The following is a 15,293-nucleotide window of genomic DNA, read 5'->3' on the forward strand; positions in this document are numbered from 1 at the left end:
AGAGTAACTGTGGTCACTGATTTACTTTCTGGGATATTGCCCAAATGTTTTTTTAACATTGTGGTGCTTGTGTCAACTATTAACAAATGAATGAATGAAAAAATATAACCGGCATATTATGTTTTAGATTGTATTTTTTCTCCAGTTGAATTATAATCCTGCCCAAGTGCTGTTTTAACCACACTGGGATAATATACATTATGATGTTGTGACAATCTGAAATCAGTTACCTGGGGCTGGAGTTGTCGGGGTTGGGGTTGAAGTAGTTGTCGGGGTTGGAGTAGTTGTCGTGGTTGGGGTTGGAGTAGTTGTCGTGGTTGGGGCTGGAGTAGTTGTCGTGGTTGGGGCTGGAGTAGTTGTTGTGGCTGGAGTTGGAGAAGTTGTCGGGGTTGGAGTAGTTGTCGTGGTTGGGGTTGGAGTAGTTGTCGTGGTTGGGGCAGGAGTAGTTGTCGTGGTTGGGGTAGTGGCTGTTGTTGTTGGGGTAGTGGTTGTTGTGGGAGTAGTGGTTGTTGTCGTTGGGGTAGTGGTTGTTGTGGTTGGGGTAGTGGTTGTTGTTGTTGGGGTTGTGGTTGTTGTCATTGGGGTAGTTGTTGTTAGGGTAGTGGTTGTTGTCGTTGGGGTAGTGGTTGTTGTCGTTGGAGTAGTGGTTGTTGTTGTTGGGGTTGTGGTTGTTGTCGTTGGGGTAGTGGTTGTTGTCGTGGGAGTAGTGGTTGTTGTCGTTGGGGTAGTGGTTGTTGTTGTTGGGGTAGTGGTTGTTGTTGTGGGAGTAGTGGTTGTTGTCGTTGGGGTAGTGGTTGTTGTGGTTGGGGTAGTGGTTGTTGTTGTTGGGGTTGTGGTTGTTGTCATTGGGGTAGTTGTTGTTAGGGAAGTGGTTGTTGTGGTTGGGGTAGTGGTTGTTGTTGTTGGAGTAGTGGTTGTTGTTGTTGGGGTTGTGGTTGTTGTCGTTGGGGTAGTGGTTGTTGTCGTTGGGGTAGTGGTTGTTGTTGTAGGAGTAGTGCTTGGTATCGTCGGGGTAGTGGTTGTTGTCGTTGGAGTAGTGGTTGTTGTTGTTGGGGTAGTGGTTGTTGTCGTTGGAGTAGTGGTTGTTGTCGTTGGGGTAGTGGTTGTTGTTGTGGGAGTAGTGGTTGTTGTCGTTGGGGTAGTGGTTGTTGTCGTTGGGGTAGTGGTTGTTGTTGTTGGGGTAGTGGTTGTTGTTGTGGGAGTAGTGGTTGTTGTCGTTGGGGTAGTGGTTGTTGTGGTTGGGGTAGTGGTTGTTGTTGTTGGGGTTGTGGTTGTTGTCATTGGGGTAGTTGTTGTTAGGGTAGTGGTTGTTGTGGTTGGGGTAGTGGTTGTTGTTGTTGGAGTAGTGGTTGTTGTTGTTGAGGTTGTGGTTGTTGTCGTTGGGGTAGTGGTTGTTGTCGTTGGGGTAGTGGTTGTTGTTGTGGGAGTAGTGCTTGGTGTCGTCGGGGTAGTGGTTGTTGTCGTTGGAGTAGTGGTTGTTGTTGTTGGGGTATTGGTTGTTGTTGTGGGAGTAGTGGTTGTTGTCGTTGGGGTAGTGGTTGTTGTCGTTGGGGTAGTGGTTGTTGTCGTTGGGGTACTTGTTGTTGTCGTTGGAGTAGTGGTTGTTGTCGTTGGGGTAGTAGTTGTTGTTGGGGTCGTGGTTGTTGTCGTTGGGGTAGTGGTTGTTGTCGTTGGAGTAGTGGTTGTTGTTGTTGGGGTAGTGGTTGTTGTTGTTGGGGTAGTGGTTGTTGTCGTTGGGGTAGTGGTTGTTGTCGTTGGGGCAGTGGTTGTTGTCATTGTCGTTGGGGTAGTGGTTGTTGTCGTTGGGGCAGTGGTTGTTGTCATTGGGGTAGTGGTTGTTGTCGTTGGGGTAGTGGTTGTTGTTGTTGGGGTAGTGGTTGTTGTCGTTGGGGAAGTGGTTGTTGTGGTTGGGGTAGTGGTTGTTGTGGTTGGGGTAGTGGTTGTTGTCGTTGGGGCAGTGGTTGTTGTTGTTTGGGTAGTGGTAGTTGGAGTAGTGGTTGTTGTTGTTGGGGTGGTGGTTGTTGTCGTTGGGGTAGTGGTTGTTGTTGGGGTAGAGGTTGTTGTTGTGAGAGTAGTGGTTGTTGTCGTTGGAGTAATGGTTGTTGTTGGGGTCGTGGTTGTTGTCGTTGGGGTACTTGTTGTTGTCGTTGGGGTCATGGTTGTTGTCGTTGGGGTAGTAGTTGTTGTTGTAGGAGTAGTGGTTGTTGTTGTTGGGGTTGTGGTTGTTGTCGTTGGGGTAGATGTTGTTGGGGTAGTGGTTGTTGTCGTTGGGGTAGAGGTTGTTGTCGTTGGAGTAGTGGTTTTTGTCGTTGGGGTAGTGGTTGTTGTCGTTGGGGTAGTGGTTGTTGTCGTTGGAGTACTTGTTGTTGTCGTTTGAGTAGTGGTTGCTGTCGTTGGGGTAGTAGTTGTTGTTGGGGTAGTGGTTGTTGGCGTTGGGGTAGGAGTTGTTGTCGTAGGAGTAGTGGTGGTTGTTGTTGGGGTAGTGGTTGTTGTTGTTGGGGTAGTTGTTGTTGTTGTGGGAGTAGTGGTTGTTGTCATTGGGGTAGTGGTTGTTGTCGTTGGGGTAGTGGTTGTTGTTGTGGGAGTAGTGGTTGTTGTCGTTGGGGTAGTGGTTGTTGTCGGTGGGGTACTTGTTGTTGTTGTTGGGGTCGTGGTTGTTGTCGTTGGGGTAGTAGTTGTTGTTGTTGGGGTAGTGGTTGTTGTTGTTGGGGTTGTGGTTGTTGTGGTTGGGGTAGATGTTGTTGGGGTAGTGGTTGTTGTCGTTGGAGTAGTGGTTGTTGTTGTTGGGGTTGTTGTTGTTGTTGTTGGGGTAGTGGTTGTTGTTGTTGGAGTAGTGGTTGTTGTCGTTGGGGTAGTGGTTGTTGTTGTGGGAGTAGTGGTTGTTGTTGTTGGGGTAGTGGTTGTTGTTGTGGGAGTAGTGGTTGTTGTCGTTAGGGTAGTGGCTGTTGTCGTTGGGGTAGTGGTTGTTGTCGTTGGGGTACTTGTTGTTGTCGTTGGGGTCGTGGTTGTTGTCGTTAGGGTAGTGGTTGTTGTTGTTGGAGTAGTGGTTGTTGTTGTTGGGGTTGTGGTTGTTGTCGTTGGGGTAGTTGTTGTTGGGGTAGTGGTTGTTGTTGTTGGGGTAGTGGTTGTTGGAGTAGTGGTTGTCGTTGTTGGGGTGGTGGTCGTTGTCGTTGGGGTAGTGGTTGTTGTTGTTGGGGTTGTGGTTGTTGTGGTTGGGGTAGTGGTTGTTGTTGTTGGGGTAGTTGTTGTTGGTGTTGTGGTTGTTGTCATTGGAGTAGTGGTTGTTGTTGTTTGGGTGGTGGTTGTTGTCGTTGGAGTAGTGGTTGTTGTTGTTGGGGTTGTGGTTGTTGTTGTTGGAGTAGTGGTTGTTGGTGTTGGGGTTGTGGTTGTTGTCATTGGAGTAGTGGTTGTTGTTGTTGGGGTGGTGGTTGTTGTCGTTGGAGTAGTGGTTGTTGTTGTTGGGGTTGTGGTCGTTGTCGTTGGAGTAGTGGTTGTTGGTGTTGGGGTTATGGTTGTTGTAATAGGAGGAGTGGTTGTTGTTGTTGGACTATTGGTTGTTGTCGTTGGAGTAGTGGTTGTTGTTGTTGTTGTTGGGGTTGTGGTTGTTGTTGTTAGAGTAGTGCTTGTTGTTGCTGGGGTAGTGCTTGTTGTTGTTGGGGTAGTGGTTGTTGTCGTTGGGGTAATTGTTGTTGGGGTAGTGGTTGTTGTTGTTGGGGTAGTGGTTGTTGGAGTAGTGGTTGTCGTTGTTGGGGTGGTGGTTGTTGTCGTTGGGGTAGTGGTTGTTGTTGTTGGGGTAGTGGTTGTTGTTGTTGGGGTAGTGGTTGTGCTCGTTGGGGTAGTGGGTGTTGTCGTTGGGGTTGTGGTTGTTGTCGTTGGGGTTGTGGTTGTTGTGGTTGGGGTAGTGGTTGTTGGGGTAGAGGTTGTTGTTGTTGGGGTAGTGGTTGTTATTGGGGTTGTGGTTGTTGTCGTTTGGGTAGTTGTTGTTGGTGTTGTGGTTGTTGTCATTGGAGTAGTGGTTGTTGTTGTTTGGGTGGTGGTTGTTGTCGTTGGAGTAGTGGTTGTTGTTGTTGGGGTTGTGGTTGTTGTTGTTGGAGTAGTGGTTGTTGGTGTTGGGGTTGTGGCTGTTGTCATTTGAGTAGTGGTTGTTGTTGTTGGGGTGGTGGTTGTTGTCGTTGGAGCAGTGGTTGTTGTTGTTGTGGTCGTTGTCGTTGGAGTTGTGGTTGTTGGTGTTGGGGTGGTGGTTGTTGTCGTTGGAGTAGTGGTTGTTGTTGTGGGGGTTGTGGTCGTTGTCGTTGGAGTAGTGGTTGTTGGTGTTGGGGTTATGGTTGTTGTCATAGGAGGAGTGGTTGTTGTTGTTGGGGTATTGGTTGTTGTCGTTGGAGTAGTGGTTGTTGTTGTTGTTGTTGGGGTTGTGGTTGTTGTCGTTAGAGTAGTGCTTGTTGTTGTTGGGGTAGTGCTTGTTGTTGTTGGGGTAGTGGTTGTTGTCGTTGGGGTAGTGGTAGTTGTCGTTGGGGTAGTGATTGTTGTTGTCGGAGTAGTGGTTGTTGGAGTAGTGGTTGTTGTTGTTGGGGTAGTAGTTGTTGTTGTTTGCATAGTTGTTGTCGTAGTTGCATTTGCCGTTGCCGTGGTTGAGGTTGGAGTTGTTGTAGGAGTTGTGGTAGTGGTTACTGGAGTTGTCATTGTTGTTACTGCAGTTGTTGATGCTGGATTAGCAGTTGTGGTCTCTGTTGATTATGTAGTGAGATGTTATTGGTGAGAAAAAACAAGTTAAGGAATCCTGAGTTTAAATTATCAAAGATTACTAGAGCATGACTAGGGTTGCAAAGGGGTGGAAAGTTTCCGGTAAATTTCCGGAAACTTTCCGGAAACTTTCTATGGGAAGTTTAGCTCGGGAATTTTGGGAATTTTGAAAAAAAAACAAAACGCAAAATTAAACGCTGATCAAATAACTCTATTTTAAAGATGTATGGAATGCAGCACACGCTGCACGTTGAATTTCAACCCTCCACTGTGCATTCTTCCATCACATGCACAGATAACTCCCAGCATTCTTCACTCTACAGCAGGGCTATTGAGCCCTGCTATAGTGTGCAGGACTAGTCAGGTAAGTTTCCATGATATTACTGGGGAAAATATATTAGCATGCTGATTGAGGATTGTTCATCTGTTCATCAAGCCTATTTCCATTCATTTATCCATCAATTGTAAAATATGTTTACATACGAATCCAATTGTTTGGCTAACTATTTATATCTCTGGCATTGCATTAGTGTTTTTTTACAAACTTTTTTCTCATCTTATTCTACAGAATAATGCCACTTGCACTATCTCATGTGTGGAGACATTTCACCCCATCCAATGTAGAAGGAAAGGCTGTGTACTTTTGCAAATACTGTTCAAAGACCTTTGTTAAGAATGACACAAAGATGCAGAAGCATATAGTCAAGTGCCCAAAGTTTCCTCAGGGCTCAAATCAGCCTATGACAAAACAAAATGTTTATATTTATGTCTTTATATGACAAGGTAAATACAGTTAGTATAAATTACCCACAACATTTCCAGTTTATTCCAGTTTATTCCCGTTAATTCCCATATATTTCCAGTTTATTCCGCGTTAATTCCCGTATATTTCCGTTAATTCCCATGGAAACTTTCCAACTTTGAATATTCCCGGAATTTTGCAACCCTAAGCATGACACATATCCTCTCTCTCCAATGAACAAGCTGCTTTATTACATCCGTGTTCGAAACTTCAATCCACATATGTTTTTGTGCTGACACAACCAAAACCTTGTGGATAAGTAGATAACGTATGAGTCGGGAAAATTAGCTGTAAGCAGCATCTTAATCACCACCATCTGACACAAGATGCTTCACCTAAGAGAAGAAGCCTCAACCCTCATGTCAGAGAGCTACTGTGATACGTGGCTTCAATAATTCAATGTTGCCTTGAAAGGATGTTGTGAGATTTGAAATTGGCCTTGAGTCAAAGTCTGTTTGTCTGTATTTGCTGACAAATTGACAATAGTTGAAGTTGAACTGAAATTTAATTGCCATCATGGTTTAGCTGACCCAGTTATCTTGAACATCAATCACCTTGTCCACCTCTGTACTGTTAATCTGTCATTTGAACCACCTACACTACTGACTATTGACAGGATAATACTGATATTTTCACACTCTATCTGGACTGATTGTCAATGACAATTGAGCTCCTGAGTGCTTAACTGTTTTGCATGTGATATGTTGTTTTGTTGACACCCTTTATAGCCTAAATTAAACCAGGTTAGTCCCATTGAAATAAAAAATATATATATTTTATTTAATTGTTTAGTTTTAGTTTTGATAACAATCAGATGTAAGACATGTATAGAATGTCTAAAAGGGCTGCAAATAAACTAGGTAAAATCCACTCAAGGTGAGAGAGTGGAACCTGAGTCTGCTGGCCTGGATTTACAGTTGTGTACGTGTTTATGATTCACCTATGTCCTTGACAAAGAGCCATTCAAGTATCAAATGTCATCTTGGAAATGAGGTAAACACAATGAATTTGTTCTTTCAAATCCCATTTAATCAAGTAATTACTTGATTCATCTCTGGAAACCCTTCACCAAGTTTTTTAACTTAAGAATGGTTTTGTCCAAAAGTCATATGTGTAATTATTCTCATTAGTCTTAATTAATCCTGTGTTTTAATGTGTTGCAACAAAATAACAATTTTTCTTTGGGTTTAATTATTTTTGTCTTATCTTGCTTGCAGCAAATCATATTCATTTCATCAGACAACAATAATACGTTTTTTATTGAGACACCAACAGCAGGCAAAAACATATTGCAACATTTTTCATAATTTTAAATAGATAACGCAGAATAACACACATGAATCACCAATCACCACTGAGCTGCTCTTCAAGTACTCTACAGTTTATGCTCCTAAAATTACGTATCATAAAATGCAGACAATAATTGCAATGAATTCTGACCTTGGGCACAGGATGCATGAAAATATCCAAGCAAAAATAAACAAAAGAGGATTGTTTTCTCCATGATGGGTGGTGTTACTCCACACTACTACCATAACAGAGTGGTAGTTTGTCTTTGATTACCATTGTGTATAAGTTATGCTTTGCTCCTCCTTCAGGTACAGAGAGCATGACAAGGTAGCAGTGATAGACGCTGCGGTCATATAACCTGAAAAACCAGGTAAGCTTACATTTATGAGAAATGAAGGGTGGAGTGAGCGAGAAACTGTTTGAGAGTTTCCTCTCTACTTGAGACAGCATGGCAGCTACTGTTCCAGTTACAGAGCATGGGAATTACAGACACCAATTAATAAAAAACACCTCTTTGACAGATCAAATTTCTTGGTTTGAGATTTCCAGTTTACTGTGAAAACAACTTGACATTTGAGACAAATGCACTTCTCTTATTTACAATCCTGGGAAATAAAATCAACTGTGCTGTGCTGCAAATATTTTACATGTTATTTAACAAAATAAAAGGTGCATGACAGGACTTCCGAGCTTCTGCATTTCCCCCAAAACACCTTCTCATGCATCTTGAGCACAATCCAGCTACTTCTGGTGGTTTGGAAATAGATGTTGTGGATCTTTGCAGCACAGTGGAGCACAATTACATCTGATGTGTTTAACTAACTGTCACAAAACTCAAATATTTCTTTCCATATATAATAAAATCATTATGATGAACTGCCCTTTTTTCATTGTGTTAAAGCTATACCACCAGTGCAATTGTTTTTTTTACAGTCTGTCCCCATGGAGCTTCTATGGGGCAACTCTGACTCTCTGAATGGATTTCACGTTCACTGTGAAGCCTGTGCTGTTCAGGAGCGTCGTTCTCAAAAACTAAATGGAGAGAAAAACACAGAATATACATCAGATCAATCTCATTTCCTTCACCCCATCCATTTGTTTTGTGTGCATGCAATATCGTGGATTATATTGAGTGAAGAGATTTAATGGAAGAGTTATTTCAACATTTCTGTTTTACGCACCTGATTGACATGCTCAGCGATGGTTCCATTGCTGAGCTCACCAGACGTGGTGATTTTCATTTGTAGATATATTACTGCTGCAGGGCCTGCAGGGATTGACAACGCTTAACATTTGGAAATTGATTCAAACAACAATGAATAAATAAATACTTATTCTATGTGAAATGACTCCTTGTGAATAGAGTAACGGTGGTCACTGATTTACTTTCTGGGATATTGCCCAAATGGTTTTTTTAACATTGGGGTGATTGTGTCAACTATTAAAAAATGAATGAATGAAAAATACATTACCACAATATTATGTTTTAGACTGTAATTCATCTTACCACACTGGTATAATATACATTATGAAGTCATGCCAATTTGAAATCAGTTACCTGGGGCTGGAGTGGTCGTGGTTGGAGCTGTAGTTGCTGTGATCGGAGCTGTAGTTGCTGTGGTTGGAGCTGTAGTTGCTGTGGTCGGAGCTGTAGTTGCTGTGATCGGAGCTGTAGTTGCTGTGGTTGGAGCTGTAGTTGCTGTGGTTGGAGCTGTAGTTGCTGTGGTCGGAGCTGTAGTTGCTTTGGTCGGAGCTGTGGTTGCTGTGGTTGGAGCTGTAGTTGCAGTGGTTGGAGCTGTAGTTGCTGTTGTTGGAGCTGTAGTTGCTGTAGTTGGAGCTGTAGTTGCTGTTGTTGGAGCTGTAGTTGCTGTGATCGGAGCTGTAGTTGCTGTGGTTGGAGCTGTAGTTGCTGTGGTCGGAGCTGTAGTTGCTGTGATCGGAGCTGTAGTTGCTGTGGTCGGAGCTGTAGTTGCTGTGGTTGGAGCTGTAGTTGCTGTGGTCGGAGCTGTAGTTGCTGTGGTCGGAGCTGTAGTTGCTGTGGTTGGAGCTGTAGTTGCAGTGGTTGGAGCTGTAGTTGCTGTTGTTGGAGCTGTAGTTGCTGTAGTTGGAGCTGTAGTTGCTGTTGTTGGAGCTGTAGTTGCTGTGGTTGGAGCTGTAGTTGCTGTGGTTAGAGCTGTAGTTGCAGTGGTCGGAGCTGTAGTTGCTGTGGTCGGAGCTGTAGTTGCTGTGGTTGGGGCTGTACTTGCTGTGGATGGAGCTGTAGTTGCTGTGGTCGGAGCTGTAGTTGCTGTGATCGGAGCTGTAGTTGCTGTGGTCGGAGCTGTAGTTGCAGTGGTTGGAGCTGTAGTTGCTGTTGTTGGAGCTGTAGTTGCTGTAGTTGGAGCTGTAGTTGCTGTTGTTGGAGCTGTAGTTGCTGTGGTTGGAGCTGTAGTTGCTGTGGTTGGAGCTGTACTTGCTGTGGTCGGAGCTGTAGTTGCTGTGGTCGGGGCTGTAGTTGCTGTGGTTGGAGCTGTAGTTGCTGTGGTTGGAGCTGTAGTTGCAGTGGTCGGAGCTGTAGTTGCTGTGGTCGGAGCTGTAGTTGCTGTGGTCGGAGCTGTAGTTGCTGTGGTTGGGGCTGTACTTGCTGTGGTTGGAGCTGTAGTTGCTGTGGTTGGAGCTGTAGTTGCAGTGGTTGGAGCTGTAGTTGCTGTGGTCGGAGCTGTAGTTGCTGTAGTTGGGGCTGTACTTGCTGTGGTTGGAGCTGTAGTTGCTGTGGTTGGAGCTGTAGTTGCAGTGGTTGGAGCTGTAGTTGCTGTGGTTGGGGCTGTACTTGCTGTGGTTGGGGCTGTACTTGCTGTGGTCGGAGCTGTAGTTGCAGTGGTTGGAGCTGTAGTTGCAGTGGTTGGAGCTGTAGTTGCTGTAGTTGGAGCTGTAGTTGCTGTGGTCGGAGCTGTAGTTGCTGTGGTCGGAGCTGTAGTTGCTGTGATCGGAGCTGTAGTTGCTGTGATCGGAGCTGTAGTTGCTGTTGTCGGAGCTGTAGTTGCTGTGGTCGGAGCTGTAGTTGCTATTGTCGGAGCTGTAGTTGCTGTGGTCGGAGCTGTAGTTGCTGTGGTCGGAGCTGTAGTTGCTGTGGTTGGGGCTGTACTTGCTGTGGTTGGAGCTGTAGTTGCTGTGGTTGGAGCTGTAGTTGCAGTGGTTGGAGCTGTAGTTGCTGTGGTCGGAGCTGTAGTTGCTGTGGTTGGAGCTGTAGTTGCTGTGGTCAGAGCTGTAGTTGCTGTGATCGGAGCTGTAGTTGCTGTGATCGGAGCTGTAGTTGCAGTGGTTGGAGCTGTAGTTGCTGTTGTTTGAGCTGTAGTTGCTGTAGTTGGAGCTGTAGTTGCTGTGGTCGGAGCTGTAGTTGCTGTGGTCGGAGCTGTAGTTGCTGTGATCGGAGCTGTAGTTGCTGTGATTGGAGCTGTAGTTGCTGTGATCGGAGCTGTAGTTGCTGTGGTTGGAGCTGTAGATGCTGTGGTCGGAGCTGTAGTTGCTGTGGTCGGAGCTGTAGTTGCTGTGATCGGAGCTGTAGTTGCTGTGATCGGAGCTGTAGTTGCTGTGGTCGGAGCTGTAGTTGCAGTGGTTGGAGCTGTAGTTGCTGTGGTCGGAGCTGTAGTTGCTGTGGTCGGAGCTGTAGTTGCTGTGGTCGGAGCTGTAGTTGCTGTGGTTGGACCTGTAGTTGCTGTGGTTGGAGCTGTAGTTGCTGTGGTCGGAGCTGTAGTTGCTGTGGTCGGAGCTGTAGTTGCTGTGGTCGGAGCTGTAGTTGCTGTGGTCGGAGCTGTAGTTGCTGTGATTGGAGCTGTAGTTGCTGTGGTCGGAGCTGTAGTTGCTGTGGTTGGGGCTGTACTTGCTGTGGATGGAGCTGTAGTTGCTGTGGTCGGAGCTGTAGTTGCTGTGATCGGAGCTGTAGTTGCTGTGATCGGAGCTGTAGTTGCTGTGGTCGGAGCTGTAGTTGCAGTGGTTGGAGCTGTAGTTGCTGTGGTCGGAGCTGTAGTTGCTGTGGTCGGAGCTGTAGTTGCTGTGGTTGGAGCTGTAGTTGCAGTGGTTGGAGCTGTAGTTGCTGTTGTTGGAGCTGTAGTTGCTGTAGTTGGAGCTGTAGTTGCTGTTGTTGGAGCTGTAGTTGCTGTGGTTGGAGCTGTAGTTGCTGTGGTTAGAGCTGTAGTTGCAGTGGTCGGAGCTGTAGTTGCTGTGGTCGGAGCTGTAGTTTCTGTGGTTGGGGCTGTACTTGCTGTGGATGGAGCTGTAGTTGCTGTGGTCGGAGCTGTAGTTGCTGTGATCGGAGCTGTAGTTGCTGTGGTCGGAGCTGTAGTTGCAGTGGTTGGAGCTGTAGTTGCTGTTGTTGGAGCTGTAGTTGCTGTAGTTGGAGCTGTAGTTGCTGTTGTTGGAGCTGTAGTTGCTGTGGTTGGAGCTGTAGTTGCTGTGGTTGGAGCTGTACTTGCTGTGGTCGGAGCTGTAGTTGCTGTGGTCGGGGCTGTAGTTGCTGTGGTTGGAGCTGTAGTTGCTGTGGTTGGAGCTGTAGTTGCAGTGGTCGGAGCTGTAGTTGCTGTGGTCGGAGCTGTAGTTGCTGTGGTCGGAGCTGTAGTTGCTGTGGTTGGGGCTGTACTTGCTGTGGTTGGAGCTGTAGTTGCTGTGGTTGGAGCTGTAGTTGCAGTGGTTGGAGCTGTAGTTGCTGTGGTCGGAGCTGTAGTTGCTGTAGTTGGGGCTGTACTTGCTGTGGTTGGAGCTGTAGTTGCTGTGGTTGGAGCTGTAGTTGCAGTGGTTGGAGCTGTAGTTGCTGTGGTTGGGGCTGTACTTGCTGTGGTTGGGGCTGTACTTGCTGTGGTCGGAGCTGTAGTTGCTGTGATCGGAGCTGTAGTTGCTGTGATCGGAGCTGTAGTTGCTGTGATCGGAGCTGTAGTTGCAGTGGTTGGAGCTGTAGTTGCTGTGGTCGGAGCTGTAGTTGCTGTGGTTGGGGCTGTACTTGCTGTGGTCGGAGCTGTAGTTGCTGTGATCGGAGCTGTAGTTGCAGTGGTCGGAGCTGTAGTTGCTGTGGTCGGAGCTGTAGTTGCTGTGGTTGGGGCTGTACTTGCTGTGGTTGGAGCTGTAGTTGCTGTGGTTGGAGCTGTAGTTGCAGTGGTTGGAGCTGTACTTGCTGTGGTCGGAGCTGTAGTTGCTGTGGTCGGAGCTGTAGTTGCTGTGGTTGGGGCTGTACTTGCTGTGGTCGGAGCTGTAGTTGCTGTGATCGGAGCTGTAGTTGCTGTGATCGGAGCTGTAGTTGCTGTGGTCAGAGCTGTAGTTGCTGTGATCTGAGCTGTAGTTGCTGTGGTTGGAGCTGTAGTTGCTGTGGTCGGAGCTGTAGTTGCTGTGATCTGAGCTGTAGTTGCAGTGGTTGGAGCTGTAGTTGCAGTGGTTGGAGCTGTAGTTGCTGTAGTTGGAGCTGTAGTTGCTGTGGTCGGAGCTGTAGTTGCTGTGGTCGGAGCTGTAGTTGCTGTGATCGGAGCTGTAGTTGCTGTGATCGGAGCTGTAGTTGCTGTTGTCGGAGCTGTAGTTGCTGTGGTCGGAGCTGTAGTTGCTGTTGTCGGAGCTGTAGTTGCTGTGGTCGGAGCTGTAGTTGCTGTGGTCGGAGCTGTAGTTGCTGTGGTTGGGGCTGTACTTGCTGTGGTTGGAGCTGTAGTTGCTGTGGTTGGAGCTGTAGTTGCAGTGGTTGGAGCTGTAGTTGCTGTGGTCGGAGCTGTAGTTGCTGTGGTCGGAGCTGTAGTTGCTGTGGTTGGGGCTGTACTTGCTGTGGTCGGAGCTGTAGTTGCTGTGATCGGAGCTGTAGTTGCTGTGATCGGAGCTGTAGTTGCAGTGGTTGGAGCTGTAGTTGCTGTGGTCAGAGCTGTAGTTGCTGTGATCGGAGCTGTAGTTGCTGTGATCGGAGCTGTAGTTGCAGTGGTTGGAGCTGTAGTTGCTGTTGTTTGAGCTGTAGTTGCTGTAGTTGGAGCTGTAGTTGCTGTGGTCGGAGCTGTAGTTGCTGTGGTCGGAGCTGTAGTTGCTGTGATCGGAGCTGTAGTTGCTGTGATTGGAGCTGTAGTTGCTGTGATCGGAGCTGTAGTTGCTGTGGTTGGAGCTGTAGATGCTGTGGTCGGAGCTGTAGTTGCTGTGGTCGGAGCTGTAGTTGCTGTGATCGGAGCTGTAGTTGCTGTGATCGGAGCTGTAGTTGCTGTGGTCGGAGCTGTAGTTGCAGTGGTCGGAGCTGTAGTTGCTGTGGTCGGAGCTGTAGTTGCTGTGGTCGGAGCTGTAGTTGCTGTGGTCGGAGCTGTAGTTGCTGTGGTTGGACCTGTAGTTGCTGTGGTTGGAGCTGTAGTTGCTGTGGTCGGAGCTGTAGTTGCTGTGGTCGGAGCTGTAGTTGCTGTGGTCGGAGCTGTAGTTGCTGTGGTCGGAGCTGTAGTTGCTGTGATTGGAGCTGTAGTTGCTGTGGTCGGAGCTGTAGTTGCTGTGGTTGGGGCTGTACTTGCTGTGGATGGAGCTGTAGTTGCTGTGGTCGGAGCTGTAGTTGCTGTGATCGGAGCTGTAGTTGCTGTGATCGGAGCTGTAGTTGCTGTGGTCGGAGCTGTAGTTGCAGTGGTTGGAGCTGTAGTTGCTGTGGTCGGAGCTGTAGTTGCTGTGGTCGGAGCTGTAGTTGCTGTGGTCGGAGCTGTAGTTGCTGTGGTCGGAGCTGTAGTTGCTGTGGTCGGAGCTGTAGTTGCTGTGATCGGAGCTGTAGTTGCTGTGATCGGAGCTGTAGTTGCTGTGGTCGGAGCTGTAGTTGCTGTGATCGGAGCTGTAGTTGCTGTGATCGGAGCTGTAGTTGCTGTGGTTGGAGCTGTAGTTGCTGTGGTCGGAGCTGTAGTTGCTGTGGTCGGAGCTGTAGTTGCTGTGGTCGGAGCTGTAGTTGCTGTGGTCGGAGCTGTAGTTGCTGTTGTCGGAGCTGTAGTTGCTGTGGTCGGAGCTGTGGTTGCTGTGGATGGAGCTGTAGTTGCTGTGGTTGGAGCTGTAGTTGCTGTTGTTGGAGCTGTAGTTGCTGTGGTCGGAGCTGTAGTTGCTGTGGTCGGAGCTGTAGTTGCTGTGGTTGGAGCTGTAGCTGCTGTGGTTGGGAAAGTAGTTTGGACTGTGGTTGGTGTTGTTGGGAAAGTAGTTGGTGTGGTTGGGACTGTAGTTGGAGCTGTAGTTGGTGTGGTTGGGACTGTAGTTGTTGTCGTTGGGAAAGTAGTTAGAACTGTAGTTGGTGTGGTTGGGAAAGTAGTTGGGGCTATTGTTGTGATTGGAGCAGTAGTTGCTGTGGTTGAGACTGTAGTTGGGGCTGTAGTTGTTGTGGTTGGGACTGTAGTTGGTGTGGTTGGGAAAGTAGTTGGGGCTGTAGTCGTGGTTGGAGCTGTAGTTGCTGTGTTTGGGACTGGAGCTGCTGTAGTTATTATAGTTGCGGCTGGAGCTGTCCCGGTTGTTGCTATAGTTTGATTAGCAGTTGTGGTCTCTGTTGATTTTTTAAAGAGACGTTATGAAAGAGAGAAAACAAGTTAAGGAATTCTGAAGAGAAGAAAATCAAAGATGTCTTGAGCATGACACATATCCTCTGTCTCCCCTGAACAAGCTGCTGCATCACACCCGAGTGGGAAACTTATCAATGTGTTTTTGTGCTGAAACAACCAAAACCTTGTGGATAAGTAGGTAAATTATAAGAAGAGGGACGACTTATCAGATTTGAGTTGTGTTTCTGAACATGCAGGTTTTATTATGGTGTGACAATTAAAACAGCAGTTGCTACCAAGTTTGATACAAGGAACTAAAACGCTGCTACTCAAACAAAGTGAACAAAAGGAACTGAACATATTTGAAGCACAACACGGATTATACGTTCGTCAAACTAAATCACTGAGCTGCACAGCAATGCCAAGCTCAAGTATACGTAACAACCTTGTTCTGATCGAGCTCTATAAACACCATGTCTAACAAGCCACTGCCGTGAACCACTTCAGAATCAATTTCACCCAGGATTTGCTGACCCGAGCCTGGAGAACCAGCTGTAAGCAACATCTTCATCACTACCATCTGACACCAGGCTTAACCTAAGAGAAGAAGCTCCAACCCGCGTTTAGGAGAGCTGCTGTGATACATTGTTTCACTAACTTAATGTTGCCTTGAAAGGATGTCGTGAAAGTTGAAATTGGCGTTGAGTCAAAGTCTGTTGGTCTGTATTTTATTAACCTTAATTTAACCATGTTAGTCCCATTGAGATGAAGAGTCTCTTTAACAAGGGAAATTTATATTTTCTCTTTTTTAGTATTAATTACAATCAGATGTAAGACATGTATATAGTGTCTAAAAGTGCTGCAAATAAACCAAGTAAAAATCCACTCAAGGTGAGAGAGTGGAACCTGAGTCTGCCGGCAGGGATTTATAGTTGTGTACTTGTTAATGATTCTCCTATGTCCTTGACAAAGAGCCATTCAAG

General features: G+C 46.8%; 1 protein-coding gene across 1 annotated transcript; it reads right to left on the minus strand.

The window, feature by feature from the left end:
- Positions 1-222: 222 nt before the first annotated feature.
- On the minus strand, positions 223-14,881 carry LOC133010567 (mucin-2-like). Its single transcript, XM_061078157.1, has 6 exons — positions 14,748-14,881; positions 13,909-14,288; positions 10,567-11,618; positions 9,961-10,185; positions 8,488-9,723; positions 223-3,405 (listed from the first exon to the last, which is right to left on the minus strand). Exons 1-6 carry the CDS (start codon positions 14,879-14,881, stop codon positions 223-225), a joined length of 6,210 nt encoding a protein of 2,069 aa, XP_060934140.1.
- Between the last annotated feature and the right edge of the window lie 412 nt (positions 14,882-15,293).

The sequence above is a fragment of the Limanda limanda genome, chromosome 9, assembly GCF_963576545.1.
Source record: "Limanda limanda chromosome 9, fLimLim1.1, whole genome shotgun sequence".
NCBI classification, from domain to species: domain Eukaryota; kingdom Metazoa; phylum Chordata; class Actinopteri; order Pleuronectiformes; family Pleuronectidae; genus Limanda; species Limanda limanda.

Bases quoted from the DNA above. Each gene is read 5' to 3' on its own strand.
- LOC133010567 (XM_061078157.1), bottom strand. From the start codon at position 14,881: ATGAAGATGTTGCTTACAGCTGGTTCTCCAGGCTCGGGTCAGCAAATC. The intron at 10,186-10,566 runs ACTACAGCTCCG...ACCACAGCAACT, and splicing joins CTACAGCTCCGACCACAGCA to ACAGCTCCAACTACAGCAAC. The intron at 3,406-8,487 runs ACTACAGCTCCG...ACAACAACAACC, and splicing joins CTACAGCTCCGATCACAGCA to ACTACTCCAATGACAACAAC.